This window comes from Vombatus ursinus, unplaced genomic scaffold, assembly GCF_900497805.2.
Source record: "Vombatus ursinus unplaced genomic scaffold, bare-nosed wombat genome assembly UNPS02004009.1, whole genome shotgun sequence".
Classification (NCBI taxonomy): domain Eukaryota; kingdom Metazoa; phylum Chordata; class Mammalia; order Diprotodontia; family Vombatidae; genus Vombatus; species Vombatus ursinus.
The window spans coordinates 331,467-358,725 of NW_020943787.1; the positions used below are offsets into that span (position 1 = coordinate 331,467).

The window sequence follows — 27,259 nt, forward strand, 5'->3', positions numbered from 1 at the left end:
AATGCTATCCTTCCTAACCTATGACCCTTGGAATGCCTGATCTGGCTTCTTTAAGACTCCTCCTAAATGCTATCCACTCTCGGAGGCCTTTTCTGATGCCACTTCCCCAACTTTTAGTACCATAGGCTCTAAAATAACCTTCCAACTGCTCTATTTTTTATCTTCCAATTTATATGTAACCCCTCTCTCAGATTCCAGGCTCACTTATCCAACCCACATTCATTCACACTGGCAGGTTGGGTCCTCAAAAAGATGGTTGCTACTACTCAGGATTCTAGAGGTAACCATGTAGATGGCTATCCTCCCAGCCCTAGCTTATGAGACCCCAGCAGTGTGTTTCCCATTAATAATCAGCCTGTAGACTTGGTGATTTAGCAAAGGCATTTACTAGTTATAAAATATTTCCCCTTGCACCAACAGGGGAATACAGAACTCATAGCTCGAAGAGTGGCCTTAAACTTAAAGAACAGTGGTAATGAGGCCCACATATAGGAAACATATGTAGCCAAGGTAACTCACAAGTTCAGAATTGCAGGGTTTTGATGTCTTCTCTTTCTTTGGAGGGTTCTTATGAAGTTAGCTGTGGGATGTGATATTATTGATGTCAAGTCACTCCAGTACTCAACGGGTTATTACCTCATGAGGTGCAGTGTCTCCACTGGACAAACAGTGGTTCAGCTGGGCATGCTCCTCGTAAGAGATGGTATCTTGGCCGGAAAGTCCAGTCTGCTGTTGAGATAGATCCATCAGATTGTTTAGTTTTTGCTCTGACTCCTTCCTGGGCTTGACTATTATTGAATTGGGTCCATCAGGCCACTGTATCACTGGGCAGCAGCTGGCAGACAGTGCCAGGCAGGCTGTGCTGCCATGGGGCTGTTATTGCTCAACTGGACTGGAGAGATCATTTGGTTTCTAGACTTTTTGCAGGGTACTGTATCTCTTCTGGGCAGACTGATCCACTGGACTTGGGCTCACTCTTTGACAGGTAGCTGCAGTCTTTTTCTGCTTTCAACCACTGACTTGGCTGGATGGTATTAGGTTCACTTTAGTTGGGTGTATCATGGTGTTCTTTTCAAATGGAGTTCGCTAGTGATCTCTCAGGGCAAGTATCCTTATCTTAGGACTTGCTGGAGCTCTTTCCTTTGACTCCATCAGAGCCTCCACTCTGAGGTTGTTGTTATCTCAAAAATGGAGGCCAGAGAGGTCAGAAAAGCAACTTTCCTCTGTAAGGCCCTCACTCTACCTTGCCTTGGGGTCAACAGTCCCAGTTTAGTCCATTCCTTTTTCCATACTCTTTGGGGATTTTATTCAGAAGAGTAGCTAGAGACTTAGCTATAAATGTAGTTTATGCCCTGGAGGCAAGTCCCTTGACTTAGTGGCCTCTGTATATGTAATTGAGCTATTCAATCCCCAGCCCCTTTCTTGGGTGAAAAATGCCCATTTTGAAACAGAGGGCCTTCCTTGTGTTTGAGCCCCTTCTGACCTCCAACTGGGAGTGCTTTGGACAGAGAAGACATAGTAAATGGTAATTGGATTTGCAGGCTGAGTAATAGGCTTGTCCATATTAGCAGGGAGCAGTGCGGCCTCATGTGAAGCATCATGGAATAAGTGGCATGGTGGGATGTGAGACTAGGCAAGATGAGGTGAAAAGTCTAGAATCACAGGGTGAGGGTGACTTTCAGTTGTGGATAGAAATGGAAGCTCTAGTGCAAGTGGCACTGCATGGAGACATCCATGAGGTGGCTTGGTAGGCCAGACACTGGACAAAATGGAAGTTTACCAACCAGAGCCAAGGACTCAAGACTAGGACTTTCAGTTCTGCATACAACCAATATGCCAATTCTTTTTTTTTTTTGGTGAAGCAGTTGGGGTTAAGTGACTTTCCCAGAGTCACACAGCTAGGGAGTATTATGTGTCTGAGGTAGGATTTGAACTCAGGTCCTCCTGACTCCAGGGCCGGTGCTCTATCCACTACACCACCTAGAGCTAGCCCCCCAATTCTTTCTATTAGAAGAATCAAACTACATAAATATTTATATTCTCATAATTTAAAAAGACAAAAGGCAAAAGATAATATTATAGCTAATTGGAAGGACAGTTTACTGTTTTTCCTTGGAGGATAAACAATTTTTTTTATACATGAAGGCAATAAGAAGTATTTTGTGGGGTGACTAAGAGGTCATCGTGATCAGTGTTTGTGTTGAGCACAAGCAAAAAGATTATCATGAACATAATTTAATTATAATGTTTTTCTAGTATCTGTGGAAAATGATAAAGAATTAGGAAACTTGATAAATAACTTGAGATCATCCAAACTATGTCAGTTTATACAGAGTTCTAAGGTATGGGGGAGAATGCTGAGAAATGTTGGGAAAACATGGTTCAGGATTTTAAGAGAAAAAACAATAGCATGTAGAATACTCAGAAATCTCATATCTATATATAAGAAATATTTTCTTTAAGAAAAGAATCAGAAGTTACTGGATTTAGCAAGCAGAGTACAGTATCACAAAAAAAAAAACAATTTGGCTCTGTCTTAACAGACAGGAATTGACTACTAATTAGTGGAAGAGTCATTTCCAAATCTGCTTCACTGTGTAGTCCAGAACATTGTCTAGTTTGAGGAAATGTTAAAATCAACAACAACATAGAAGAAAGGATAAATAGGAAATGAAGATATAGCATGCAATAATAATAGATATAACTTGACAGTCAAAAAAAGCTATTGATACTGAAAACTAGGAAGTGGATAAAGAAAAAGATATAAATGACAGAGTATAGCCATTTCATTAGGATGTTTAATCAATGTTAAATCGTATGCCAAAATAAAGAGGCCAGAAGATCCCACAGTCCTTCTCAGCAAGTGGAAAAACGTAAAAGTCAAGGACCTCATTGGTTTAGAGTAGAAATTAATTTGCAAAAATATTATGGAGGATAATATTGGAAGATAATAATAATAGCAGCCAACATTTATATAGTGCTTCAAGGTTTGCAAAGCACTTTGCTTATGTTATCTAATTTTATCCTCACAACAACTCTGAGAGGTGAATGCTATTGTTATCCCCATTTTACAGTTGAGGAAACAGAGGCAAAATGACTTGATTACACAGCCAATTAAGTCTGTGAAGGCAGGATTGGAACTTAGATCTTCCTGACTGTAGGCTCTGTCCAATATCCCACACCATCACCAAGATAATAAGTTATTTTGCTTAATAAAACAGCAGAGAAGAGCAGAGGGAAAAATTAGTACAGAAAGTTTGATGTGAGAAGAATGAAGCCATATTAGCCTCAGATCATTTTAAAGATAAAAAGAAGGCAACAGACAGTTGGAAAATTGAACAGATCTGTTGACATTTATGTGACAAGCTATTTTCAGTATTGATGATAGTTGAATTACTATCTTTGGACTTGGACATCTCACTTCTTCCCTATGTAGAGGAAGTGAAAATGGCCCCAAAGGCTTGATTAATTATTCAACAAACACTTGCTAAGTGTTTTAAGTGCTGGGAATACAAATGTGAAATGAAATAGCCCTCACTGTCAAGGAGCTTACATTCTACGAGCATGGGACCTGGGGTGGGGGTAGGGGGGTGGCACAACTGATGTAAAAATGAGTAAATACAAACTATATACAAAGGAATTTTGAGTGAAGGAGAAGGTCCTAATACCTCAAGAGATCAGGAGAGGCCTTATCTAGGATTTGGCATTTGGGCTGAGACATGAAGGAAGCTAGGGATTGCAGGAGGCAAGGAGTAGGTAGGAGTCCATTCCTGCTATAAGCACAAAGTCTAGAGGCAAGAGATGGAATATTATGGATGGGGAACAGCAAAGAAGCCATTATAGCAAGAACATAAATCACATAGGGGGAGTAATAGAAAATCAGCCTGGAAAGGTAGGTGGGAGCCAGATTGTGAAAGGCTTTTAGTGCCAAATACTGGAGTTTTATCCTAGAAGCAATAGAGAGTCATTGAAACTTCTTAAGCATGGAAATGACACAGCTTTTGATGGCTGATAAAAGAAGATGGATCGAAGAGGGGAAAGATACTGATTAGGGAAAACAAGGAGGATATTACAGTAATCTAGAGGAAAGGTGAGGAAGGACACCCATAGAGGCAGGAGTGGGGCATAGAATTTCCAGCAAAGGAGACAAAGAGTGGACAGATAGGTAGGAGGAGAACGAGGAAAGAGCATTGTTATGAAAACCCAAGTACATGATTGAATGAATGATCCTATGAAAGGAGTAGAGAATACAAGAACCTGCTGTGTTTATTTTTGTTGATTTCCAAAAAAAGCCTTTGACTCAGTAGAACAAATGTAGACTACAAATGTAGGCTTTCATTCGATAAGGTGTCTTTGTACATATATAGGCTCATACAAGATTCTTTGATGTATTTAACAACAAAGATAACTTTGTTCTATGATACTCTGATTATCAATATTAGGCAGAGCATAAAAGAAGGAGAAGTTGTGTTTATCGAACTTGTTCACACTTGTCCTGGAAGATGTCTAGCCTACAGTTCAAATGGAAAACAGTTTACCTTAGATAGTGAGGCTATCCAAATGCTTGTGTTCACAGATAACATTGTGCTGATTTCATCCTGTCTCCTAAATCAGCTTCACATCTCAAAAGAGTTCAGCCTAACAATCCATATAGGAAAAACCAAGTTAATTAAGAACACCCATTTTCCAGGTTATGAAATGTAATTAGATGGACCACTCATTAAGTTAGTCTATCAGTACATATATTTTGGGCAGGCTTGGCAGATGGACTATGAGTTATGCCCAGAATTGAATAGGAGGAAGGCAATGGTTTGGATTACATTTGGGAGATTGTGCAGTGTGTTTAACAATTGCAGGCTGCTCCCGAAACAAAAAAAAAAAAACTCATCGTTTTTAACCATTATTCTTTCACATCTGATATTCTCCAGCTAAAAATCATAGAACATAACAATCATTGGAGAACCAAATTTGTGGATGACCCAAAGGGCAGTGGAGACATGTGGTGGGTGTAAATGGAATACAGCTTATTATCGATGTTGACCTGTGCGTAAAATGTGTCATAAAGGGTTATCATTCAGAAGAATTATGATTGGAAAAGGATGTGGGCTGGTTATAGAGCTATAACTATATAGTAATATAGTGATCATGAGAGGCTACATAGCTGAAGTTCTTCCCTAGTACTGGAGAAGTTATGGGAAGACATGAATAAGAATCACACAGGATAAGAAAGTGTGAGGGCCTTAGGGAGAAAGACTGAGGTTTATGGGGAAGGTTTGTACCTTAGCAAGGGCTATGTAAGTCAAATGAGGCTCAGAGTCAGGGAGAACGTTATCATCAAGCAAATAGACATAAATTCACTTGTGGGTTATCTCCTTGCCTGCTGTATGTTTATAACATGGATGTTAGTAACTGAGTGCCTGAAGTGCAGATAGCCAGAAATTAAACCCCTCTAAGTTGAGATTTGCCTATACTGTATATAATCCATAACATGTGCTACATGTTATGGAAAATGTAAAATGGATGTCATGCCCATGCCATATTTTCTTTCTAGGTCATGCTGGATCAGCTTATCTCTGACACCAGTCACAGATGCCTTGGTATATTACAGCAGGGTATTGTAAGGGTTTATTTTGAGATGTCTTTGAATGACCCACTGAAATTGTCTTGGAATGACTGGTACTGGTGCTGAAAATAAGCAAATATAACCCTGTGAGGTCACAGAGACCAGTGATATAGAGGGTTTTAGGTACATGGTGCTTGATTTTGGGTACTGTAAAACCACACAGCACAGTAGTCCCTAAATGGTCAGAGTGGATTGATGGATCAATTTTTGGAGCCTAGGTGTAAACCATCAGTGTGGAGTCAACCACTATCATGTTTTTTTTTTTTTGGTTATTGTTGTTGTTCAGTCATTTTTCAGCTGTGTCTTATTCTTTGTGAACCCTTTGAGATATTCTTGGTAAAAATACTGGAGCAGTTTGCCATTTCCTTCTCCAGCTCATTTTACAGATGAGGAAACTCAGGCAAACAGAGTTAAGTGACTTGCCCAGAGTCACACAGCTAGTAAGGGTCTGAGGCCAGATTTAAACTCTGGAAGATGAGTTTTCCTGACTCCATGCCTGGCACTCTGTCCACTGGGCCACCTAGCTGCCAGCCACTGTCATGGCTCCTTCCCTGCATTAAAATAACACAGGAGTTTTGGTGGAAACTTCTGACTTTCCAGTGGCTCATGGTCACTTTATCTGTATCTTGCTCATGGGTCTTATTATCAACCTAGAGATTTAAGTTAAGTAAGTAAAAAGTAGCTCCTTTCCAAAACAAGATTGGAGATCTGTGCTAGCATCAATTTATATGCCTTAATATATCCAAATACATTCTTTCATTTGAATTTTTATAACTTTTCTTTGTAAGTTACAGCCAAAGTTCGTTTAGTCATGTTCAAGATATTTGAAAATGAAGGTATTGTTTCTCCTGTAAGGCTCTATACCAATCATTGTGCGAAGCTAACAATCATACTTTATATTCAGCCCTTGAAGGCAGTACTAGCAGAGATTACAAGCTCTGGAATGTCTTCCTAACAATAATAATAAAATAAAATAAAATAATAATGATAATAACCATTGAGATTGATATAGCATCTTACAAGGTTTGCAAAGTGGTTTATTATCTTATTTACATCTCACGACAACCCCGAGACAGGTTCAATAAGTATTATCTCCTTTTTACAGATGAGCAAATTTAGGTACAGAGATGGTAAATGTCTTGCCCAGGGTCATACAAATAGCATCAGGGTTTTAACCCAAATTTTTCATTCTCCAAGTCTGAAACCTTATCCTTTGCCACGTGACCTCTACAACTAGAAAGACTTTGTCATCCAAGGACCACACTAGCTAAACTTGGATAGACTGATCACCAGAAGATTGACCAGGAGGTGATGACTTTTTTGGGAGCTATATCAACTCTTGAAGACATCTACTAATAATGTGTGTCAGGGTTTCTAGTCTGCAGTGGAGGAGGGAATACCAACCTTGATGAAACTGCACATATCTTTGAAATATGGAATCAAAGTGTTGATCAACACTAAAAGTTGATTTGTATTTTTCACTTAAGGAACTGAAGAGGTTTTCTAAAGCTTCACTTTTACTGTGCATTTCATATTGAATAAAGGTGGAACCCACTTTTATTATATAAAAATTCTTCATGTTGTTAGAAAATTAATAGGATATAAAATGCCAGTAACAATTTTGTCACATTTAGCTACAATAGACATACAAAGGCTTATAGCAAAAATAATAAAATACTCTATAGTTAGTAACTAACTGCTGTTAGAATGTTTTTAACTTACATGTTTAAAATTGTAATTGTAACCATGTGTTTACAATTTGTGCATTTAAGTTTGTAAAGTTTAAATTTTGGTTCCTTTAAAATACATCCTTTTCCCCCTGAAATGTCAAACTATTGCTAATTATAAGCTATTCTTGTAATACTTTAAAAGTGTTCCCAATTTATTTGTGGTAGTACCTATGTTGAATGGGTAGTCTTACAAAATTTAGGATTATTGTCCTGTAATAAAATTTATAATGCATCTTGACTGAAAACTAGTGTTCCTTAAAATTCTTTTACTTTTTAAAGTGATTGTTGGTGCCAAGGAATGTTCAGTGGAGAATACAGATGAAGTGATGAGTCTTTTGGAAATGGGTAATGCAGCTCGTCATACAGGTACTACGAAAATGAATGAACGCTCTAGTCGATCTCATGCTGTTTTCACAATCAACATTACGCAACAGGATTTTACCCCATGTCAGAAAAGTATGGAAATGACTCAAGATATATCTCAGCAGTCTACTCAACAAATTGTTTCAAAATTCCATTTTGTGGACCTGGCTGGATCAGAAAGAGCAACTAAACCTGGGAATACAGGAGAACGATTCAAAGAATCCATTCAGATCAACAGTGGGTTATTGGCTTTAAGAAATGTAATAAGTGCTCTTGGAGACCCTCGCAGGAAGGGTACACACATATAGGGATGCTAAAATTACCAGAATCCTAAAAGATTCTCTGGGAGGCAATACTAAGACTGTTATGATAACATGTATCAGCCCATCATCCTCTGATTTTGATGAATCTTTAAGTTCTCTCAAATATGCTAACCGAGCAAGGAACATCAGAAATAAACCTATTGTAAACTACAACCCTTACTGGGACAGGATGGATGAAATGGAACTTGAGATAAAACTGCTTCGACAAGCTTTGCAGAGTCAACAAGCCAGTTCCCTGAGCCTGGCTACCCAGCTATCCCAGGATGGGAACAAAGATAAGAGTTGGATCCATTCTCTTGAAGAGCAAGTAGCCCAGCTTCAAGGCGAGTGTTTTGGTTACCAGAATTGTGTTGAGGAGACCTTCACATTCCTGGCTGACCTAAAAGATGTTGTTAACTTAACACAAAGTCAGCAACAGAGATTACAAGAATGGTTCAACATGACTCAGGAGATGAAGAAGGACATTTCTAACCCATTCAAAAGTAACCAAGCAATCAGCCATGTCCAAGATGAACCACACGACATTGCAGTTCTTCAGCTGAAGAGGGAACTTCAAAAATGCCAGGTATTTAGATATAACCTTAGAGACTAAATTGAAATGAAAAATTCTGAGAATATTTTAGAAAATTTTAGAGACTTTAAAGGACCATGAGAAAATCTTACCATTTTTTGTTTTCTTCTTCCTTTCCCATTAACTCTTTCTCTTCCAGTCTTCTCTTTATTCCTATTTATTAGCCTACTCCACAAAAGAAATATGTGGTTTTTTTGTATTTAAGAGTTTTATATACTCTGTGTTTAGTTCATAGGGCAATTAAGTGGTTCATTTAAAATTTTTTTGTCTTGTAGTTAAAATTACCCCAGAACTAAACATATATATTTATATGTATATATACATACATATATATTTTTTCTTTCTTTTTTTTTTTTGCTTCTGTGGCCTGCAACAAGTATGTTCTCCCTCTCTACTGGGGTTAAGTGATCCTTTAAGGAAAAAAAATTTCTCACTCCTGAGTTACATATATATCTATCTATATCTATATCTATCTCTATATCTATATCTATATCTATATCATCTATATCTATATCTATATCTATATCTATATATTTATTTATTGATAGTAAAAAACAAGACAAGAAAATTTAGCATTTTAGCTAGATATATATTCTCTTAGTAAGTCTTATGTGTTTAAACGTAGCACTGCCTTAAAGTAAGAGAGGCAGGATGACACTGTGGTAAGAGAGCTGGTCTAGAAGTTAGGAAGATGTGGGTCCAAGTCTCACCTGGTACATGGATTGGCTCTGGGACCCCGGGCAAGCCCCAGGCAGCTCTACAAGATTATCAAGCTGTAGCATAGGTGACTCTGTTCATTATAGGAAGGTTCTCACTGAGGGCTCCCTATACCCACCAATGAAATCAGGTCCAGTCCAAAAAAAAAAAGAGAGCCTTAAATGCTATACCTCTGCTTCTCAAACAGATTTGCAGCATTGTCTGGGTTTTTAATATTAGCATTTATTTATTACTATTGTTGTAGTAAATTCTGATTTACTCTGTAGCTATCATATAGACTTTTTTGAACAGTAACATTACTTGGCCTTAATCAGGCCAAGGGCTCAGGGAGACTGAACCACCTCCATAAGCAGAAAGGGAAAGGAGAATTATTAGAGCACAGAAGTAGTGAATTTGGGATATACATGTAGATGAGGAAGAATTTTTTTTCTTTGGGCTCCCAAAGTGACTGTAATCTAAAGTCCATAAAGTTCATATCCAAGGGGAGGAGTAGCTTCCCCTTTCTACCTGTGGTTAAACTTGTTCTCCATCTACTATTTGTACCCTAGATTTATGAATAGTTGTCAACAAACTGTGGCACCTTCCATTTTAAATAAAAACTTATTAAATCCCTCTTCCCCACCCCCCAGCACATAAAGAACTGTGCTGTCATGAGAGATCTACAAAAATTAGATAAGTTAAAAAAATTCTATTTCCTCTTGGAATTCACAATGTGGTAGAAAGCTGTGGCATAGAAACTTACAACTCAAAACCAAAAGCATATATGATGATTTCACACCAGAAGCAGACACCAAATGCTTTGTGAGGTCTGATTGGTGGTTGAATAGGATTGATGCTAATTGGGGAACTGGGAAAGATGTCATAGAAAAGCTACATTTTAAGTTAGGCCTGATTTACCTAAAATTATTCTTTAGGTTTAGGCAGTATACATCTCTTTGCTTCTCCCTTTTCTCTCTTCTCTTTTCTGTTTTTTTTGTTTTTCCTTTTTTCTCCCTGTTTACTTTCTGATACTTTTTAGATGTAACAAATTTAGTACTAAGCTGAAAACATTGATGGGCCTCCATCCTAAGAATTAATTACTAGAGTGGTAGCTTTGATGAAACTACAGGATACCTGGGAAGACTGTGGGCAAGGTAAATGTTGGGAGGAGGAGAGAAGATAATAGCTGCCTTCTTATCCTTGGGACTCAGAATCAGATACCAGGCAAAGGTTTACTTCTTTGATTGGGAAATTGAAGTCGCTCCTGTGAGTTACCACCAAGGGAGCTGGGACTGATTTCTTTCATGACAGTGATCTTCTTTTTATTCCTTAATTCTTCACACCTCAATACTTATAGCTTTGTAAGGTATCATCAGAATTCTGACTTGAGCTACTATAAAATTTCCATTTTTCTATTGAGATGAAAATTTTAAAGGAAGTATGATTCCAGCAGGATTTTTATTGAAGAAATGATAGGGATTCAGACATTATTGACCAGAATGGCTTCTTTTAGAAATTGGCAAAATGTGTTGTAGCCTTTTAGTTCATATTAGATTAATAAAATATCCTAATTGGGAAAGAGCTTGGGAGCTTAGTCAAGACTTTTCTATGCTGCTAAGGCATTTTGCCTGCAACTTTTAGGAAGTCAGGGCTTATATCTAAAGGCATCCTAAAATGAAAGTTGTCTTTTGATGAACAATAAGTGAAACAAAATATCAGTGTATATCATATAGCATGAAAAATGGAAAAACATGTAGAACTGGAAGAGCAAATAGATTAAATCCGTTAATAAATAGATGGAGATGTTCAAACTAAGTTGAATCAGTAGCTTATATATTTAGGATTTTGCTCAATACTCTTTGTTGTTAGTTTTCTCTTAGACCTACATAGTATTTGTGAGTTTTAAAACTATATTCTTCATTGTATAATGTAAGTAGATGGAGCCCTGGACTTAAGTCAGGAGATCTGAGTTCTAATCCTTCCTCAGAAGCCTGCTGGCTCTGGGATCTCAAAGCCTTAGTTTCCTCATCTGTAAGATGAGAATAATACTTTCACTACCCACCTCACTTTAAAATGCTATATAAATTGTTTTATTGTCAAAGCACTGAATTACCATGTCAATGGTCAATGACCATCTCAGCAAACACTATAGTCATTCTAATTTTAAGTCACTTTGTAATGAAATACATTTTGACAGACTATAAACATCTTGAAGAAAGGGAATATTTCCTTTTTGTATCTATCTGTGACACAGTTCCTGGCATCGAATAAGTGCCTCATAAATGCTTGTTTAAATCAAATTGACCTCTGTAGGTTAGGGGTTGTATTTTAAAATATTTTTGAACATTTAAGGTGGATACTTGCCTGTGCATGGAAATACTATTCATGATAAAAATTAGATGTGTATTTATTTCACTTCATGCTATTATTCAATGGATCATAGAATTTCAGAACTGAAAGGGGACCTTGACTTTTATCTAGTGTAACTTCTCCCTTATTTTACATATCAGGAAACTGAAGCCCATAGACTTAAAGTGATTATTGAAGGTTACAAAGCTACCTAAGTAGAAGACCTAGGAATAGAACTCCAATGTGCTCATTCTTGGTACAATGCCCTTTCTACTATATCATACTGCCTCTTGAAGAGCTGTGTATATAGGAGAATTTTTATAGCCAATATTTTAATGTGCCAGGATAACTTCTTATTTAAAGAATTTTGATTGTGCATGACTGCTTGTGAATCTTGTTGTAAAGTGACTATTTTATGTTTATAAGGTTTTTGCTTTAATATTAGTAGCCCCATTCACAAACAGGCATTGGGTTAATTCTATTTAATTGCTAAGAAAAGGAATGCAGGGTAAAAAAAAAAGTCATTGAGATTTTTGAAATCTCAATTGGATTTTACCCCAAATTCTTTTTCAAGTTAAAAGTCACTGCCTCATTGCTCAGGGTAATTTGTCCCTTGAATCCCTAGACTACAGCTCTAATGAACTGCCTTCCTGTTGGTTAAATATTTTCAGTTATTTTAAGGATGGGGCAGAGCTTGGAAGGGTTTGTAGTCTGCAGGAAAAACTGTTAGGGGTTTTGAGGGTATTGATTGAAAGGTTGGTCCTGGCCTCATGCTTGGAAGAGTTAGTCTTTTCTCACGAACCCTAATCTTTCTCTCCCATTGTGACTCAATGTGTCTCAATTGCTCACATCTAGTGTGCTCTAACTGCTGATGAAGTGGTATTCAGTCAGAAAGAACTAGAGCTAAAGGAATTATGGCATCAAATGCAGACAATGACACAGGAAAACAGAGGACATTTGCTGTCTTTGAAAGAGGCACAGAAAGTGAATCAATTACAGGTATGACTTCATCACACCAGTTTAGTTGAAATAGAACATACAACTAAACTTAATGCTTATTTTAGGAGATGACTCTAAGGATAACATAGCACAGTCTTAGGTCATTTCAACCTAATGTCTTTCATAACTATTACTTTCAGAAAAATAGGGTTTGAAGAATTCTAAACATAGAATCCTAGAAGAGTTAAACGCAATAGTGACTAAAGTTGGGAGATTTTATTTTATTTTTTAGAGTTGGAACATTAAAAAAAAAATTTTAAAATGTTTCTTTAAAACCACATGACCTACATTTTATATACATCCAATGATGAGGTTAGGCTGTGGTGGCCTACCCTTGTGGTATTTTGAATGCTTTTCTTCATCCTTTCTTCCCTGGGTTTTTAAGATACTGTAATATTACTGTGTTTTGTACCATTAGATATAAAATAACAATTCAGCCAGTCATTTTTTTCTTTTAAAATATTCTCATATTTCCCTCCTTATTATATCTTATTTAACTCTCATTTTGAAAATTCCTTTACTCCTGATTAAATATCTATAATATTTGGGCTAACTTTTCACGTACGTGGTATTTGTGAAATATTTCTGGGGTAAACAACTCCTATGCTCCTTCCTTTCCCAGTCTATGATTTTTGATGCCTGAAATTCCTTTAATAGGATATAAAAACCTTTCATTTCACAAGTAGAGATATGCTTTAAAGTACACATACTCTTAGGAGAGATAGATTTGGTATTAATTTAAAGTACAAATAGCTGATATCAGATCCTTTTGTGAGAATTAGTTTTAAGAAGGAAGAGGAGGGAAAGACAAAGGTCTTACATGTACAGGAGGAAGAAGAGGAGTAGGGTGTAACTAGAAGACAAGTGGCTTGGCATGGATTTCAGAAAGGAGGGTGAGTAGGAGAAGGGGTGGGGGTATCTTAACTTCATCCGTCACGATTAAGTCTTTATATTATGTCTAGCATAAATAGATGTAGTAGTTTGAATTTATTTTTTGTAATGATAATTGATACACATTGATATAATAGACATTCAGATTAACCAATGCTTTAAAATAATAATAAAGGAAATGCTAAATTTTAATTTAAGATTAGTGATTTCAATCTAAGTTCATAGAGGCTTGAAATCTATGTGTGTCTAACCCCTGGTTTGTGGATTCTAGGTTAATAACTCCTGCTCTACAATGTCTCTTCTGGAGATTTTATCAGTTTCCAAGGAACTAAGAATCATCTTTCTATATAAGACTCCCCCATTTCTTTTTATCCAGCCTTAATCTTGAACTTTAGTTTCACATTCTCAGCTGCCTACTAGATATCTCTTTATGGATGTTTCATAACTATTTCATACTCAGTATCTCTAAAACAAAATTAATTATCTTCTTTTCTAAACCTACCCCTCTTCCGAATTCTCTTTTTAGCTTGAGGTTACCACTATCTTCCCAGTCTCCTGGCATTGCCCTTGATTCATCTTACCATCTCATATTTAGTTACCAAGTGTTATATCTATATTATGTGTGACTCACCTACTCACCACCCTTGTTAATGCCCTCACTTCCTTTCCCTTGGGCTTAACTGTATTAACCTCCAACTGATCTCTCTACTTTCTTACTTCCCTGTCTCTAATCTAACTTCTACTACTGCCTAAATAAACTTCCTAAGACACAAGTTTAACCATGTCATTCCCCTCCTCAAAAATCTTCAGTGACTCCAATGCCTATAGGATGAAATAAAAAAAAAATTGCCCTGGTACTTAAAAGGCCCTTTACAATGTGGCTCCAGCTTACCTTTTTAGCTTTACCTCATATTACTCTTCTTTGTAAACACTGTGTTTCAGCCTAATTGGACTAGACCTGACTCCCAGACTCTCAACACTCCATTTCTTGCCTCTGCTCATTCCATAAATACCATTCCACTCCATACCTGGAATGCATTTCAGACTCCCTCCTTATTTCTGTCTCTAAGAGTCATTGTTTTCCATCAAGACTCAACTCAGGTATCACCTTATTCCTGATTCTCTCTGTGGTTAGTGCTTTCTCAATTTTCCCTGTGCTATACTTACTTGTGTATATGTTGTTAAGGCACTATTGCACCCCCCCCACCCCTGCCAGTGGAATGTAAGCTCCTTGAGGACAGGAACTATTTTTTTTTGTCTTTGTATCTCCAGGACCTGGTGCAGTGATGTTTGTTGAACTGAGTTATAGTTAAGTTCATTAGAAATTAGTAGCACACATTTTCAGTTTGTTAAGACCAATTGTTTGACTAATTGTTAGGCACTGAAAAGACTAAAAAAAAGTTAAGAGGTTGACTCAGAGCTTAAAATTTAGTAAATTCAAGCAGCACTAAAGAAAATGGAATCTGTATAGTAGTATCTAGCCTTCTTATTACACTTCCTTTTCATCTCTAACCTATAGGTCTTTGGTTTTCATGTCCTGAGATAGTCTCCTCTTCTGACAAATAAGTATGAGGGATTTTTCTGTCTGATGCTCCTACCCCGTGTAGGAGCATCCTACTTGCTTTCCCTTGCCTGTTAGTTCAGGTGGATCTACCTGTTAGCTCCTGACTCTGTGCTTCCACTTCTGACCCCCAATTTTGCTTTACCCTTCAGACTTGTCATCTTTCTATTTATTTCTGTCTTGTATGTCCTTGTTTCTATCCCATTGCTTTTCTTGATTCTCACTATCTACATATGAGATGACTTTTTTTTATCTGCCTATTTTATGATTGCTTTTTATCAACCTGTTTTTTGATGCCATTGATGCTTTGCATTGAATATTAAATTATATATCCCCAGCACTTAGCACAGTATCTGACACCTAATAGGCACTTAATATTAATACTTATTGATTAACTAACCATATGTCTTCTGGAATCTTACCTATTTATTTGTTGACTTGCTGCATAGTCTAAACCTCAGACTTTAATGTGTCCTTATTTTTATTCGTCCCAATTTTCCATCTGGTGTCTATATTCTCCTGCTGCTCATTATGGTTTATGGTCTTGGTATCTATGCAGGTGGTAGCAGACCCAAAATTTTAAATCAAATCCTCTAATTTCAAATTCAAATCTCTTTCCCTGCACTATTATATAAGAATTCATTAGACTATGCTGCCCTACTCTATCACTGATTTGTGTTTTGACTTTGAAAAAATCCCTTGACCATAAGTATAATGGTCCCCCACTGTCTTTCTACCCTGGTCTGTTGCTACATTTTAGAAAGGACAGAAATAATGTCAAGTATGTATAGAAGCTGGTGACCAGGGTTGAGGGGAATGGAATGCATACTGTACAAAGCTGGTTAAAAACGAAACAACAAAAAACTAAGGATGTTAAGCATAGAGAAGAGACTTAGGAAGAAATGTGATAGCTGTCTCAGATTTTTTAAGGGTTGTCAACCAAAAGAAGTACTAGACTTTTTTTTGTGCTTGGCTGCAGTAGACAGAAATATGAGCTAGTGGAGGAAAGGGAAGAGATCAGATTATGGTTGAATGTAAGGGAAAGCTAGCTATTAGAACTGTTGGGAAATGGAATAGGCAACTTCAGGAAGGTATGGATCTCTAATATTGGGAGATCTTCAAGTAGATCAGGATGACCACTTTTCAGGGATGTTGGAAAGGGGATTTCTCATACAGGTATGGATAGATGACACTTTTGAGGTTCCTTCCAACTTAGAGATTGTGTGTATTAATAATTTCAGGGTAAAATACCCCTTTTAATCTAGATTGCCAGGAGTTTTCCAGAGAATTTAATCCTTTACCTTGTTAATTTTTTAAATTTTAACTTTTGGCAAAGAAAATCTCTCTACAATGAACTGTGTAATTCCTAGTGTTCTTATAGATTATATTGAACAAATCTTAATGTTTCCTTAATGACTCATTGACATCATGATGACCAGTTTATTATGGAAAGGAATTGATGGGTTGATGGGAGATTTAACTAAATGTCCTCCCCAGTCATTTCCGGCTCTTAGGATTCTACAAATGATTGTTTTGATGTTGGGAGGTAGATGGTGTGGGTCATAAAATTTTAAGACTCATTGGCGTGTCACTGGAATGGCATGAGGGCTACACCTTCAGTCTGAGGTACCAGGTATCCTTAGGACCTGTTGAAGTTAAAGGATTCTTCTTCCATGCCTCACACAATGCGGCCATCTCTGACACCTGCAGTGTCAAGGAGGGTAAAGTGTTGAGTTATTGGCTGGCACTTGTTCTTCCTAAGCCCTGGATTTCAAAATCATTCCATCATCTAGCTCTTGAAGGCCTGGGGCTCTTATCTGTTGTCACACAGTGTTTGTTGTGAGGAGAGTCTTTGTTGCCACTTCTAATCTCTGATGCTATTGTTTTTGCTTTAAGCTATTCTTTGATCTTCTGGTTTTTCTCATATTTTGGTCTTTTATGCATTTTCAAAATTCATATTTCAAAATTTATTCATTTTCCCGCCCTTGTTGGATGTTAGATAAAAAGGATAGTATTTCATAGACATCATCAGACCATTAAAGTCCTCGTTTCAGTGTGGTTGGAACACTGGCCAATCCTTATGCATCAGGTGTAATCTTTGTGTTTATATTTGGGATTACTCTTCAGAAGATCTTTTATTTCTTTATTTTTCTTCAATAGACATTTTTCTGCTCAGATCCAAGTTACTCACTATTTCTTACCTTGGAGGATGCCAGAAGGCTGAGTTTCAGACACATGAGAGTTTAACTAAAACTAGGCTCTTCAATTAATGTCAAACTGATATTTAATCACCATGTTCATCTATATGCGTGTGGTTAGGTTTTGACATTTAATTTTTTTTCTTTTTCTCACTAAGAATGATAAAATAGTGGAACAGCAACTTCTTGTAAATCAACTGAATGAAGAACTCATGATGTTTAATATGTTCATGGCTTCTGTGTCCAAGGGAACTTGTGGAGATAGACCAGATACCAAGATATCGGAGAAGGAGGCATACACTGTACCACTCGATAACAGTTTTGGACACTGTATTCATGTCCCAACATGGCCAGATGCCCTAAAGGTAAAGTCTGAATATGCTTCTTACACTTCACCATATTGTTTTTGTGTGTATATAATATACATGTAAACACATACACATCTCTTTTTACATTTGAATCTTACATACACATAGGAGAATATATATTCATTTATATATGTATATGTACATATAAGTATGTGCATCACATATATATATATAATATACCTTATTTTTAAAAAATGCTATAAAGGATTGAATACGTGTTTGGAACAAGAAATGGGGCTGCTCATGTAATGATAATGAAGGATGACAAGTAGCCCATGTACTGCCCTGTTACCCATAAAATGTAAAAGGAAAAACAAAAACCTGGAGTAAGACCTCTGGTAGCACATTGACCCTATCAATGGTCAATGGTAGAACATGGATAAGAACTGCACAAGATGAGGAAGTGTGGATGGGTATTGTTCTGCACCATGGAAGGAATGCCTACATTGATGAACTCACAGCTATGCTGAACCTATATGTAGTCATACATAATAGTGGTATTGAGCCTGGATATGTCAGACCTTAAGTACCTGTATTATGGAATGATTCCTGGTTGTTGTATACCTGCTAGAATTTTATTTCAGATGATAAACTTTCAAATTGTGTTAATGCCTCTGAAACACTCTACAAAACTTAAAGGGCTATATAAATGTCAGCTATTATTTTTTATTTCATTTAATTTTTTTTGACGAGGCACTTGAAGTTAAGTGACGTGGCCAGGGTCACACAGCTAGTAGGGGTCAAGTGTCTGAGGCCAGATTTGAACTCAGGTCCTCCTGACTTCAGGGCTGGTGCTCTATCCATTAAGCCATGCAGTTGCCCCGTATGTCAGCTATTATTAAGGAGGTGGATAAAAAGCCTGAGAGACAGTTTCTGGGTAATTAATCAATTTATTGATTAGGATTGCTGATAATCAATAAACTGATGGTCAGTGGTTTCTCTCAGTAACTAAAGACAAAAGCATGGAGATTCCTGAATACTTAAATACCTTTGGAAAAGGAAGTGACCCTGATAGGTGAAAATCAACCCTGACTGATGAACAATTAATGGGGGGGGGTAGACATATTAATGAGGAGGTAGGCTGAAAGTCTTCAGCTCCTCCTGCTGAGAACTGAGAATGTGATTTAATCATGCGACTCAGCCACCTCCAGCAATCTGGACAAAGGAATCCATCTCTACCCAGACCACTATGGTTGGGTTTTTTCCTTCATAAGCTGGGTTCCCCTAGACTCTAAATGGAGGGGTATAATGACATGGGTTTATTTCCTAAGGGCAGGAATTCACCTAGATTAGATTCTGTTTATAAGGTCTTCTAGTTGGGTGGGGTCCCACCCAAGATCTCAGAACATGTACCTGGAGGATTTGGGTGATCTCATCTGTCAGCATTGTCCTTCAGAGACTGACTGATTAATCTACAGGGACTGGATCCCTGAATGAGGAAATAGAAAGGAAAAAAACTCAATCCTAATTTAATAATTGGTTATTAATATAATAGAAATAAAGGTAAACAATACAAATGATAGTAAGATAAATTTTAAAAATTAGTAAATCTCACAGATTGATTAAACAATCACATTCCATTGAAGAAAGTATTCTAATACCAAAAAGAAAAACTGGTAGGTGCATGGACAATTTACCTGTGATGCTCAAAACTGCACCACCTCCTAAATATTGTTAAGCAAATGTAAATGAACTTATATTAACTATTTGTTGTTGGGGGTGGTGGGTGAATCACTTAAAAGGTCCACACAAGCCCTCTTATGTATGCACTTGATCGAGTGGTAGCTGGATTTCGAACCCGAAGTGAAATGTTATTGGATCACATAGAAGAACAAGATGAAGTCGTTCATTGTGAATTTTCTGATAACAGTGATGAAGAAGATACAGAAAATCAAGAGAAACCTGAATATCGGTATCATGAAAATACAGATTTCATAGTAGTAGTATTGCATGTTAGACAAATATAAATAACATTTTTCTTCTTAAATGCAATAAGTTTTCGTTTTTTTTTTTTTTTTTGTGGAACACAGGGTGTCCCAGAAAAGTCTTCATGCAGTTTTAACTGTTGGAGCTGGTTTAGCATGAAGAATTTTCTGGGACACCCTGTGTATCATGCAGCCAGTGTACATTGGTATATAAGTGAACTCAAGCCGTCACTTTTCATGAGAATCTAAAAGAAGAACATCTCCTGAGGGTCATATATGCAAATGGGATGGAATTTCACTTTTCTTTTTTAAAATCAAGGTTACACAACCCTCAGATCACTTTGTGGATGGTTTCTAAAACTGAATTCCTTTCCAGATGGCTTGTTATCTTTCACAAACTCAGCAAAGGAATGCCAAAATGCTGATAACGAAGGGACAACAGTACCTTCATGTTCTATGATGAAGTAGCTTTGTTGAAAAGTCACTACCTGTAGTGCTTTAACTTTTCAGCATAATGGCAGAAATATTTTTTAATAGTTTATCAAAAATTGTGGGTAACCTATAAGGATTATCCAACATCCCTAAAATCCAGTGGCCTGTTAGCTGTGTACTTTTCACACACATGTTTAGAAATATCCATAATATGTATTTTCAAAGATTTAGTGTCAATGAAAATAGCTTTCTAACTGTTGTATAACACTTTTACCTTTTACCAGTTATACTGAACAACACTATTTTAAGGGTTTATTACTTTGATCTTTCTGTTGTCAAAATCCTTTCTCTTCACTCTTTCCAATTTTAATTAATTCGGATACGTGCATTCTCTTCATTTTCAGATGGAGAGCTACTGGGGTTCTTTCTCCCTTCATTTTCTTGGTACTGGTCCAATTTGCTTCTCACAGGAGGCTGTTGCTGTACAATGGCTTTGTTTTAAGGGGATCAGATCCATGTGATTGGAATTGTAAACTTGCCAACTTCCTGTCGCCCACAGTGTTAAAGATGGAATAATAAATAATAAATAGGTGTTCACTAACTTTGTGGGGTTTTTTTTTGGGGGGGGTGCAGTTAATAGCACTGCAGCTACAAATGAAGGCAAAGGAGATTTTACCTTATCAGGATCAATAAATACTGTTCCTTTTTATTTTTGTATCCCCAGAACCTAGTGCCAAGTCTGGCACACAGTAGATATTTCACAAATGCTTATTGATTGTTGGTTGATTGATTGATGGATCTGAGAGAGGTGGGGAACTGTTTTTTGGAAGAGGAGATGGGAGTATAGAAGACCATGTTCTTAATGCCATTACGGTAGTAGAACTGGTGAATCCTAAAGAGTTTAACCCTGGAATAATAACCCTTTTTGTGAGAGGAATAATAATAGTAAGCTAAATCTCTTTAAGCTAATGCCTCCTAATAAGGGAGCTAAATTTGGAGGCAGACCAGTATTAATAGTTTTAATTAACAAGGTTAAAGTTATCTTTGGTCTTCAACTTATTTTAGAGCACCTAGACATCTTAGATGGATTCTCAAGCCAACCTCTATTTGTTCTTTTCTGGACACGAGAGATGTTCTGAATCCAAAACAACCATCAGGTTCGCTGAACGAAGGCCTGCAACCTACAGAAAGTTTATCGGGTAATGATGGCATTTACAACTGATGTTTTATGCTTTTTAAAATCTCCAATCTCTAGTTTATGAAGCATGGCTATAAAGTGGGAATTCTATGAGATTTTTAGCAAAGGGAAATTAAAAGGCTAGGGTTTCTGCTTAGCATAACCTTCTCCTTTATGCTATCAATTCCACTTCTAATTCTCTGTGATCCCTCTTTGCCACTGATAGAACATTTTTTCACTGGGATCATTTACATCTATGCAGAGGCCAAAATCCCTCCAGGTCAAACCTCTCAAAGGATGAGTTTCTGTAAACATTAGTTTATTCTTGGACCTTCTATGGTTGTGATCTCTTAACAGAAAATATATTTCTAAAGCATTTTACTGCAGCTGTTCCACTATAACATATCTGCATGTGTCTTGATATTTTTATACTATTTCACAAGCTCCTTCCTGGGCAGGGTTAGCACCATGTTTATTTTTGTAAAACCCCTAAATGCAAGGTACTTAGTAGGTGGTTAATTAATGCTTGTTGAATAAACACTACATCACTACCTTTCAGAGTACACTAAAATTTGACACCAATGATATAATTGACCTCTAGCAGAGATCTTCATTAGGCCTGTGTGCTTACATCTCTGTATACTCAACTTGATTTGGTACTTTTCTTTTAAGGATATGTTTTTAATATTGATTCAGTGCCTATATTGAGTTAGGTGATGTAGTCAATCCATCATGAAATATTTTTTGATCTCCCATTATGGACTTGTTACAATGTCTGTGTACTACATCAAAATGACATTGATATTAATTTGTTTGGAGTATGCAATTTTCAATACAGTTAAAAATTCAACTCAACAAAAATTTATTAAACATATCACAAAGTATAAGGTTCTGTGCTGGGGAAAAGAAGAAAAACAACTTAATCCTTGCCCTTTAGAATCTTACAGTCTGCTAATGAGAATATGATATGCACTCAAATAGGTATTATACAAGACAGAATGTTGATAGTAATGGAGATGAGGAGGAAGAAATCACTTTCAGCTGTAGTGGGCGGGGTGAGTGAGTGAATCAGGGAAACTTTTATAGAGTAGATGATACCAGAGTTGTGCCTTAAAGGAGAGAAGAATTTCAACAGGTGACGACGATAAGAAATGAATGCCTTTTGGATGTGACAGAAAGCTTGAATACATTCATCGAGGCAGAAGAGGACAGAATAAAAAGGGGAGACAGCTAAGTAACGCATTTGAGTTGGAACATAGTGTGTGGGAAAGGGAATAGAGTGAACTAAAGCTGGAAAGGTAGGTAGGCCAGAGGTGTCCTATTCAGTGGCCTGCAAAACTCCTAAAGTCGACTGAAACCTGATTAAAAGGTAACTGGGAAATGTTCAACAAAATAAAAAAAAATACGATACAACATAATGTTAATTTGAAATTTTTTAAGTCCGTATGCACACTCTGGGATCCATATCTGTTTGAGTTTGATGCCACTGTTCTAGGCAGTGTAAAGATACTGAGAAGGTTTTAGACTGTGGAGGTCACACAGCGAGACCTGTGCCTTCAGAAGATTCATTTGGGAGCTCTTGGAAGGATGGACTGGAGAGGGAAGAGTAGAGAGAATTGGAGGCTATTTTCACACATGGTCATGGTGCCGTAAATTTGAGAAGAATGGGGTAGTGGAGGGAGGCAATGGAGCCGATTGTACATATCCATTCCCATTTAAACAGCATACCCCAACTCCTATTGAATTCAATGCCTTTCAATATGCATTAGATGTTAAATCCAGGGAGAAAATGAAGGCAAAGATAAGGAAGGAAGGAATACGCATTAATAGTCATTTTAGGAGGCTAGTCTATGTTAAATGTGATTAGCTTTGCAGAAGAGAAAAGGGCTATTCATATTCCTTTCTTTTTCCTTTCAGTTCTTTCTACTACTAATAATTGTACCTTGAATTCAACCAGGAGAGAGCGTAGATGCAGTAGTTAAGCTGATAATTTAAAAACATTTTAGGCAGATGTTCCTATTTCAAACTGGACACTTCCAAAACTGAATTCATTCTCCCTCAAACCTGCTAATCCCATTTTTTCCCACTTTTGTTGCTGGCATCACCAGATTTCCAGTCCAGTCCAGTCACCAGGACATTTAATGTATAGGTCTGATCGCATCACTCTTCTGTTCAAAAATGTTCACACCCCTTAGAATTACAGGATCAAAGGTCTAGAACCGAAAGGGACGTCACACAGGCCATCTGTTCTAACCTCCTCATTTTACAAATGTGGAAACTAAAGCCCAGAGAGGAGAGGTGGTTTGCCCAAGATCATACAACGACTCAGCAGAGCAGAATTTGAACCTAGATCTTCTGGCTACAAAATGCCCCTCTCCATTGACGCCACTCCCAACTTTTATTGGTTCTTAATTGGCTAGAGGTTAAAATACAAATCCTTGGCCTAGAATTGATTGATTTTCATAATCTGGCTCTGACCTACATTTCCAGACTTTTTTCATATTGTTTCCTCTCATGCATACTGTATTCTCATACAATTGGACTAATCAATCAACCAAACATTTATGAAGCACCTACTAGTGCCAGGCACTGTGCCAAGTGCTAAACTACTAGTTGCTTCCTGATCTAACCCTATACTCAACCTCTTTGCACTCACACGTGCCCTGCCACAGTCAGTAATTTCTTAAATGTTAAATCTAATGGCCTTTCTCAGTCATCATCATCCTTGATCTTTTTTGCAACTTTTGACATTGCTGACAAATTGAACTGAATTGAATTAAACATTTATTAAGTATCTACTATATGTAAGGCATTTTCTAGGTGCTAGAGAAAACAGTTCCTTATATTCTACTAGGGCTTTGGTTTCTCAAAGTTGAAGCTATGGAATATTTAGGAAAGGGAGGTGTTGACATTTGCTTCACACTCCTCCCGAAGGATTTGTGATAAACAATGAGAGAGTAGAGAAGATGGGTCACATTTCAACCTCTTCCCCCATACCTGTTCATGAGCTTGTGTTCAAGGCACCTCTCCCCCTTCCCCCTTTGAGTACTGTTACATGCCATCCACTCTGCCCCCTCCTTCCCCGTGCCAGCCTTCATGCCTTGCACTTGGGGCAAGAAAAGTTCCCTGAGGTGTCCTTTCCTGCTGTGACCATGTGTTTGCAGCAGGTATCCCTCCGTGGCAGGCTCTGCATACCAGAGCAGGGGCTAGTGAGCAGCCCTTCCCTTCCACCTCTCTTTTTTTTAGTGGGAAAAGAATGAGTCTTACAGGATAAGCAGGTGTGGGTGGTTGTGATTATATTATCTTTCTCCCCATACACATTTTCTCTTCCAAACTTGGCTGCTTCTGTTGGGGGCATCACTCTCCATCTGGTCACACAGGTTTGCTAACTCAGCCTTCTCCTCACCTTCTCACTCTGCCTTCTTCCAGACACCTTGTCAGTTGCCTAAGCTTGTCCTGGTTCTTTCTCCAGCCTCTCCTTCATGGATTCTCCTCTTTTCCACTCACAGAATCACCACCCTAGGTCAGTCCCTCATCATCTCTCTCCTGGTCTACTGCAGTGACCTCCCATGGTTCTCCCTGCCTCTCCCCTCTACCGTCTGTTCTCCACAGACCTACCAAGATACACAGGGAGAACGTGCCGATGTCACATTCCTGCTTAGGAGATTTCATTGGCTCCTGTTGATTCTAGATTTAGGATCAAATTTTATTCCATCTTTAACTCATCCTTTTAAAATTTCTATTTTGTGTGTTTTCTAATGTATATAATGGTACATCATTACATTGTATAATTTGCAAATAAATATACATATTTTGGGGGGGGTTCAAATTTTTAACCCATGGAGTATACAGTCTAAAAAGTTTGGAAACCACTGTACTGGGGGATACAATTTTACACAAGTAAGTGTTGTTCAAGGATGATTGAAGCAAGAGAGATGGAGGCATTTAAAACTGGGGGGATCAGGAAGGGCTTTATTTAAGATGTGGCATCTAAACAGAACCTCAGACGAGGAAAGGAATTCTGAGAGGTGGAGGAGAGGAGAGAATGCATTCAGGTCATGGGGAGCAGTCCATGTACAGATACACAGAAAGGAGAGAAGCTCGTGTAAGGTCAGTGTGGCTAGAACATAATAGAGTACATGAAGCAGAGCAATATAAATGAAAGAATCACACAGTTTTGAGAGTTGGAAGGGACCTCAGTGATAGTTTAATACACTAATGAAAGGAATTGCCTTTATGATATACCCTATAAATGGTCAGGGCAGCTAAGTGGTGCAGCGGATAGAGTACTAGGCTAGAATACTTCATCTTCCTGAGTTCAAATCTGGCCTCAGACACTTCCTAGCTGTGTGAACCTGGGCAAGTCACTTAACCCTCTTTGTCTCAGTCCAGCTCTTTGCAACTCCATTTGGGGTTTTCTTGGCAACGATGCTGGAGTAGTTTGCCATTTCATTCTCTAGCTCATTTTACAGATGAGGAAACTGAGGCAGACAGAGGTAAGCAACTTGCCCAGGGGTCACATAGCTAATAAATGTTTGAGGCTGGATTTGTCTTCAAATCCAGTATGAGTCTTCCTGAATCCAGAACTGGCATTCTATCCACTGTGCCACATAGCTGCCCTAAAACAGTGTTACTAATAGAGACATTTTAACGATATCACTCCCCTGCTCAAGAAATTTTAGTAGCTCCTCATTGTTTATAGGAGAAAATATAACTCCTTAGCTTGTCATTGCACTCTTAAGTTCTAGTCGAGCCAGATCATTGCTGTCCCCTAGTAATCTTGTCAGTGTTGTCTCCTGGCTCATTGTGTTCATGCAGCAAGCCATTGCTCGTGCCTGGGATGTATCCCTTTCTTAACTCAGATTGTTGAAATACCTACTCTATGAAAGCTCCCTACTTTTTCCTGCCTAAAATAGTCTCTTCCTCCTCAAATTTTCTTAAAGTACTTTTTCTCTCTCCTTTGCCCTAATCACATACTCTCTCTGTCTCTGTCTCTGTCTCTGTCTCTTTCTCTGTATGTAGGTAAAAATATACACACATATGCATATGTGTATATATATATATATATATATACATATATATATATATATATTTGTTGTTGTTTCTTATCTCCCTATTAGATTATAATCTCCTTGGAGGCAGAGATCATGTCATTTATCTTTTTTGTAGCCCACTCCAGCACTTAGTGCTCTGCTTTGCATTTACTAGGTGCTTCATAAACATTTGATTTGAATTTTGCTTCCTTCATGTTTAAGGTATAAACGTTGAATGTCTCCAGGAAAGTCAGGTATTAAACTTGCAAAAACTAAAGAATTCAGAACTGAGACTCATGGAAGTGAAGCAAAAAATGAGAGAACTTACAATCAATATCAAGATGATGGAAGAACTCATTAAAGAATTAATTAAAACAGGTAATAGTTTCTTGTAAGCCAGCTCATATGCAACAATTTTTTTGTTGTTAATATTATAGTATTTTTGATTTTTCCATGCATACTGCAGCCTCATTATGATCCAACTCAGTAGAACATAGAATTTTAAAAAATCAATGTTCCTCACACCCTGTAATGTATCCTCCTTTGTAACGAAGAAAATAACTCACTCGGTGACAATGTCTAACAGGATATACATACAACACTTCACACTTGTAGTCTCCCAACTTTCTACCGAAAGGAGGGAAATGTAGCTTATTTTCTACTCTCTGAGACTGGGACTGGTCCTTACAATTGATCACAGTTCATCTGCCTTTTTATGTTCTTTTCATTTGCCTAATTTTAGTCACTTGGTTCTGCTGTTTCACTCTGCGTTATATCAGATAAGTCTATTTCTTTGAATTCTTTATAGTTGTTGTTTCTTATAACATAATAATATCCAATGATGGCATGTACTTTAAATTAAGACATTTTCCAGGCAATGGTTATCCCACTTCATTTAAAAAAATGCTTCTATGACTAGCTTGGAAAATGTGGAAGCTTTCCTTTTGTCCTAGACCTTTCTGAGGTGTATGCCTAGAAGCAGGATTGTTGGGACAAAAGGAAATGGACCATTTAGCTACT

At 37.4% G+C, this 27,259-nt stretch overlaps 1 protein-coding gene across 1 annotated transcript in view; it reads left to right on the forward strand.

The window, feature by feature from the left end:
- LOC114053164 (kinesin-like protein KIF27) overlaps window positions 1-27,259 on the forward strand; it is an 81,772-nt gene that overhangs the window by 17,053 nt on the left and 37,460 nt on the right. Inside the window, 7 exon segments of the mRNA XM_027876064.1 lie at window positions 7,633-8,017; window positions 8,019-8,604; window positions 12,511-12,654; window positions 17,463-17,669; window positions 19,415-19,584; window positions 21,095-21,228; window positions 26,462-26,617. Of these exon segments, the coding sequence (XP_027731865.1) occupies window positions 7,633-8,017; window positions 8,019-8,604; window positions 12,511-12,654; window positions 17,463-17,669; window positions 19,415-19,584; window positions 21,095-21,228; window positions 26,462-26,617 (1,782 nt within the window).